This window comes from Nipponia nippon, unplaced genomic scaffold (assembly GCF_047370975.1).
Source record: "Nipponia nippon isolate SJK-2023a ecotype South Korea unplaced genomic scaffold, ASM4737097v1 scaffold_4, whole genome shotgun sequence".
Classification (NCBI taxonomy): domain Eukaryota; kingdom Metazoa; phylum Chordata; class Aves; order Pelecaniformes; family Threskiornithidae; genus Nipponia; species Nipponia nippon.
This window is the reverse complement of record NW_028262358.1, coordinates 87,181,892-87,188,110: the sequence shown is the minus strand read 5'-3', so window position 1 is coordinate 87,188,110 and position 6,219 is coordinate 87,181,892. Positions and strand designations below refer to the sequence as shown.

Sequence of the window (6,219 nt, the reverse complement as noted above, 5' to 3'; positions counted from 1 at the left end):
CTTTTCATCACTGGAAGCAGGCCATTATGAGATCCTGAATACCAAGCTAGCAAAACTGTTTGTATACTGCAGTATGAGAATGGGTTTTTTTGGTATTACTCAAATGCAATGAGAGAAAGCGTCTCTCCAACCAGAGACAACACAACTATGCAGACGACTGCCTGTGTTGAGAGGTAAATTGTGCAACTTTCAACAGCATTTTATATTCTAATTAAACAAGCAGGTATTTATGGTGGTGTTGCAAAGATAAAAAAAATATACAGAAAGAAATAAAGTTGTATCACCAAAAGATTTAAGCAGAACAGAAAAGGCCTGCCTGGCATAGACGAGAAGCAAAAGAAAAAAAAGAAGAAATCCACTTCGTACAGTAACACCAGATGCCCAAGGAAGAACAAAAGGGCCAAGAAAGTTATGAGAACTATAATCAGGGCAAACTTAACCAATTCCATGTGTACAGTAGGTCACCATCTGGAGATCTGTATTAATCTGGTAACCTCACTATTCCGTCTTCTTGGATGCTGCACAGCAGCACTACCAGAAGTTATTTTTGGAAATAAGGTGGGGGAGGGAAGATGGTTAGGAAAGCTCCAAGATATCCAAAAAAACCACATGAGAACATTAAGCAGAACACACTAGCAAGAAATGCCTTTTTTTTTTTTTTTTGCGCCATATTCAGCATTTATTAGTGCAAGACATCGATTAGTATGAGTTTATAAGCTTCAAGAGCAGATCTGTCTTCTGGAAGTGGCAAAAAAGAACATCAGGATCCTCCTTTCAGTGGGTACTTTACTAAACAGGGGGGGCTGTATCAGTACTGCTAAGCCTGCTGGAACACACGTTGCTAAGTTCATCTACGTGACATAGCAGTGCAGGAATACATGAAAGTTTAGAATAAAAAGTGAGAATTATGTACGTTTCATGACCTTCAAACATTTCCACTGGTGCTCACACACTCAACAAACAAAGCAAGTCAGTACATGAATTCCCACAAACACCACTACTAGATCTTAAGTAAAATGCAAACTTAAATGAATCCAACGTTTTCAGAGAAGCCAGAAAACCTGTGTATACTATGGTATACCTACTAAAATACCCAGAAGTTCTAATTCTGTAGGAGTATACGTGTCTTTCAGAAGTAATACAACATATGTGCATGCATTTACACTTACATCTGATTTTTAGCCGCTTGTCTCTGAGCTTTCCGTTCTTTCCTTTTTTGATCTGGTGGCTTAGCAAAAACAATTTCAATGTTTTCTCCCTCTAAATCTTTGCCATTCATTTCTTCCATTGCCTGAAGAAATTAACCAGACTTTAAATATATTTCTAAGCATATCTGAAGTTATTAATTTTATCTTTTAGAGCATGAATTTTAAAATTTGCTATCCAGAGCTAAAATAACAATATATAGCTAAAAAAAAAATTTGAATAATGAGACAGCATAGAATTGTGGGTTCCAGAGTTATGCATTTCCTCTTAACTTGGCTCTCAAACCCAGGACTGCATGTATCAGTTCAGAAATCTTCCACTCAAAACTGTAAACAAGGCTTCAATCTTTGCAAGCTGTTTCAATTAATGAAGTGACAGAACTGTCCTCTGAAAGTACAGATTTTGCAATAAGAGAATAAATTTCTAATGTCAGCACACACGCAAACACTACTAAAGCTAGAGATCAGTGCACGCTTTTATTCCTTTATTTTACTTGTAATAAATGTAACTTTCTTTTTAAACCAGAACACAAAAATTAGAATTTAAACAGTCTCATTCTGACCACAAAAAACTCCCAAAACAAACCGCCAACAACAACAAAAAACCAAACCAAAACAAAAAAAAACCCCCACTAACAAACACACATGTACAATTCCCATGGGTCACAGTAATTGCTACAAGTTAAATTCAAGCAGGGGAATGCTAAAGATTCTACCACTGTTAGGGACTCTACATAGCTATGCCTTAATGGAATACAGATCCTATGAAAAGACTCTTTCCATCATCTTCCTAAGCATCTGCTTTAAGGCATCAGGATGAGTAAGAAAAACTGAATCCCCTTGGATCCTGCATCCTCCCACCAAACATAAAAAATAGATACACTATAGGTAGGAGAGGAATTACACTTTCCCTTCCTAACGACCGATCACAGAACAAAAAACACCAACACCAGGCTAGCTAAATCCAGGAATGACAATTATTCAATTGTCCAGCACCTCTCATCAGAAAGAAAAGGTGCTTATTCCACACCATTAAAAGGAAGTCATTCTGTTCTTGGAAAATAAAAAGATTACCTAAGTTTTTATCACCTGCCCTAGAGAAACTGCTTTAGATTCTACCAATGATTTGGTGAGAAAAATCATTCAGCTTCTGGCATTTCAGTTTCAAATGATAATACATATGATTATCTTAGATACTCATCAGCACAATTACTTAGGATAGGTGCATCTAAAATCCACTTTTCAAGCTAGCAACTGCATCTTCCTAAGAAACACCCAGAGAGGACAAAGTTACCAGTGACAGTGTGTTACCGTTTCTCCAGACAGAGCTTTCTGTCAAGTTAAAAGTAGTATACAGCTTCTAAATGTTTTCGTAGTCACTACTTACACACACACACAGTTACAGTCCTCTTCACTTACCTTTACAGCACCATCCCGTTCATCAAAATGAATGAAAGCATAGTCTTTTAGCTTCTTCACTCGCTCTAGCTTTCCAAATTGACTGAAGGCCTTTTCTAGTATCTCTTCTGTTACAGTATTGGCAAGATTGCGTACAAACAAAACTTTTACCTTTAAAAAAAAAGGGGGGGGGGGGTAGACTTAGAAGTATGATCTCATTCCAAAACACAAAATGAAATTTTGCAAGTCATTACTATTGACAGTACTGAAAACATCATTACATTTTATGTATAGCATTTTATATACATATACATAAATATGTATATTTATATGTGTATATTTATATATTGATACAGCATGAGTGAGCTCCAAAATTCCCTAATAGAAATATTAAATCTGTTTTCAAACATGATTACTTAAGTATTAGTATCCTGAAAGTCAATCCAATTTGTGTTAATGTTTAAAAGAATCCTAGCAGCAATGATTTTCAACTCAGAACACTTTCAAACTTGAAATAAGGCAACCAGGATTGGTTACACACAAGATAATTAACTTATCAAAACATTTCATTGTTTAGACAGGTTTTTGTCAGGTATTTGCAGAACAGTCATCACTGTAATATCTAGGTCAGAGGTGACAGACCTGCAGCTCTCAAGCTGCTTAACTTGTGGCTCCCATGCTACAGCTACACCAAATACCTAGCATCAGGACTGTGCTTGCCTGAGGAGCACTCAGTGACCTGAATCCACAGCTAGAAGAGAGAATGCAGGCAGAAGGGTACACTACGGCTGACGCTGCCAAGTCACTCTTGGACTTTCTCACAAGTCAAACTGCGTCCTTCCCTTGAGGAACAGCCACCTCCAAGTAACTCTGACAGTCTACTCCCTCCCCCAGCTCCATAAAGCATGCAATATGGCTCTTAAGCTACACAAAGACCACTATGCAGCTTATAAGATCAGAGAGGTTAGTTATCTTTCAACTATTGAGATATGCCCTGTTAACTGCCTGACAGTGACTAAATCATCAACATAAAGTTTCATCAACCACCAGCTGCTTACAATAAAAGAAAATAGAGCAGTCTGACAAAGGCTTAAACTACACTCTTATTTAATATAGCAGACAACATACACTGGATGCCAGGAATCACATATGTTAGTGACCCGTTAGTATTCAAAGACCTGTCCTTGCATCCATACTGAGGTTGCACTAAATGACTGTACATTCGCATGTTTGCATGGTGTCATTCATGAGTTCTCACAATTTACAAGCCCCTGACTTGTTGGGGAGAGTCCCTTGCATACATTGTCACCATGCCCTGACAGTCTAGTTCACCTCCTACTGCCAAAGAATGCCCACAGTCTTACCTTCCTACAATGCAGCTGCACATCAGCTGCAAAGACCTGCAACTTCTGTTCACATCCCCTCTGCTACTAGTGTTTTCAAACTAGCTGATGACAAAAAGTAAGTGAACATTGTACATGGCAGCACTGACTTCACGCTCCTAACCCCGAAGGTCAACAAAAATAACACAGGGTGTGAAGGAACCAAAGAAAGCATGCTTCGATTTTTGAAGCAGAGCTATAATCACTACTCGCACCACATATCGGATTTCAATAAACCCAGACACCCTTTTTGTGAGAATTACCATGTAATTAAGTTACAAATAAACAGGACAGACTTCCATAAATCTTTGTCTGTCTCACTAACCAAACTAGGATGGGATGCAGAGTTTGGAAGAAGGGATACTACAGATCATAAATCTGATCCAGTGTATCAACTCTCATCTCTGGCATAGTTACTCTTGCTGATTCTCAGGTGATGATAAAAGTCATAGCCAGCTCCACGAGGAAGGCTACTTCCTATCCTGTGTTAAGCTTCTCCTACATGCCTTGATGGTAAGAGCAACCTTTATTTCTTGTAACCTATATGTAATAACCATTTTTAGTAAACTGTCCCAATCACTACCTTAACCTTATTTCATGAAAATAAATTATAGGAAGTTTTGTAAGGTAATCAATAGTTTTAAAAAAACAGTAATTTTCAAACAAAATGTTCCTTATTCTTGTACTCTAGGAAAGGACGAAAACTAGAATATCACAAAGAACCCTAAGTAGCCTTCACTAATAAATCCACAACGACTGACACAGCATCCGACATGATTAACCTCAAAAATCAGCTTTTTTTTTTTTTTTTGTTACAAGATGCACTAACACAACATTTTTAAAGAAGTAAAAAGCAACTAATTTACATGGTTTCCAGTGTAGACAAATCCATTAACCTCTAACAGCTGAAATTTTTTAACACCTTTGGTCATGCCACAGGTTGAAAGCATAGCTGAACCAGTCAAAGATGGATGATGTCAAAGCTAGGAGGCAGGTTAAAGCATAGGTTGAGAGAAGATGAACCTGTTTTTACTTCATTTAAGCTACCTAAAGAGGGAAGGGGGGGGGGAGGGGAAGAGAAGTCCTCTTCATTAAAGCTCATAGACTGTAACACCAAGGATCCATAAATACACACCTAACAAACAATATACCCAGCAGCAGCATTTTGTCATAAAGGCAGAACCCTCTTTTCAAACTCCTTAAGATTAGACTAACACCAAAACTTCTGGGATCTGCTCCTGTTCCTCCTCTTACCTACAGCACAAACACTTCAGACTTCATTAACCACATTCTCCCAAGGGTTACTAGCCCTGTCTCCTGTCCTGTAATCTACCAGGCAGCCACAAGCATAAGACTTCATTCAGCTGCTTAACCTGCCACTCCAGAACATCCTCTGTAGCCTCAGCCATGCTACAGAAATCAAGTAAAACATTAAGAAATTTATCTGCACTACCGATATAAGATGCATCAAAATAACACTTAGGAGAAATTAAGCTATCAACACAGCTACTGGAAGTTGGAAAAAACTTCACTTTGTACCAGAAATCAATTACTTAACCAATTATACTCTGATCCCTCAGTACAAGCACTCATCTGTAGCACATATGACTAGCTTCAGAATCTAGCTTTCCACCTCATCACACTCAAGGTACTTCACATTTAAGGTAACAGCCCATTTAAAATTTAAGTATGCATCCATACAGTACGCTCCACAACATTTAAACAAAAAACTGGAGGCAAAAGGAAAAAAGGCTCGAGTAAACATTTCAGGAATTCAAATTAGTAGGTGTCCATATATTGATGAAATGGCATGCTGCTTCTGCGAGGTATTTAGAACAATACTGTTCATCTTCTGGCTACAAAGGTGAATTTGTTTTCCGCATAGTTTGCTCTTACGGACTTGCTTTTCTAGCAGTCTTTACAAGAAAACCGACAATGATTATTCTGATAAAAGCAACCTACTTTTCCTACTCGCAGTGTTTCCTCCAGAGCCTTCTACCACAGGAATGTGTAAGATGACAGGGGTCAATAGCTCTCCCTTTCCTCCCAATTGACAGTACTCAGAAGCAATAACAGCCAACCTGCAGCTCACATCTGGGACATTATTGACTGCAGCAGCAGCTCAGCTGCTCTTTCTCTCAGGGGAAAGACAGCAATAAACAACAGAAAGTAAACCTAACACTTCCAGAAGTGCCAGATGTGGTCAGAGTTTCTCCAAATGTACAATAAGTGGG

At 38.3% G+C, this 6,219-nt stretch overlaps 1 protein-coding gene across 15 annotated transcripts in view; it reads right to left on the bottom strand.

Annotated features, from left to right (window-relative positions):
- SYNCRIP (synaptotagmin binding cytoplasmic RNA interacting protein) overlaps nucleotides 1–6,219 on the bottom strand; it is a 33,832-nt gene that overhangs the window by 14,522 nt on the left and 13,091 nt on the right. For all 15 annotated transcript variants that reach the window (XR_015708064.1, XR_015708062.1, XR_015708063.1 and 12 more), the window contains exons 9-10: nucleotides 2,625–2,774; nucleotides 1,170–1,291 (exon numbers count right to left, since the gene is read on the bottom strand). Coding sequence is in view for 7 of the 15 variants with exons in the window: in XM_087773973.1 (XP_087630099.1) it covers nucleotides 1,170–1,291; nucleotides 2,625–2,774 (272 nt within the window). In the remaining 8 variants the exon portion in view is untranslated. The remainder of the gene's footprint in view (nucleotides 1–1,169; nucleotides 1,292–2,624; nucleotides 2,775–6,219) is intronic.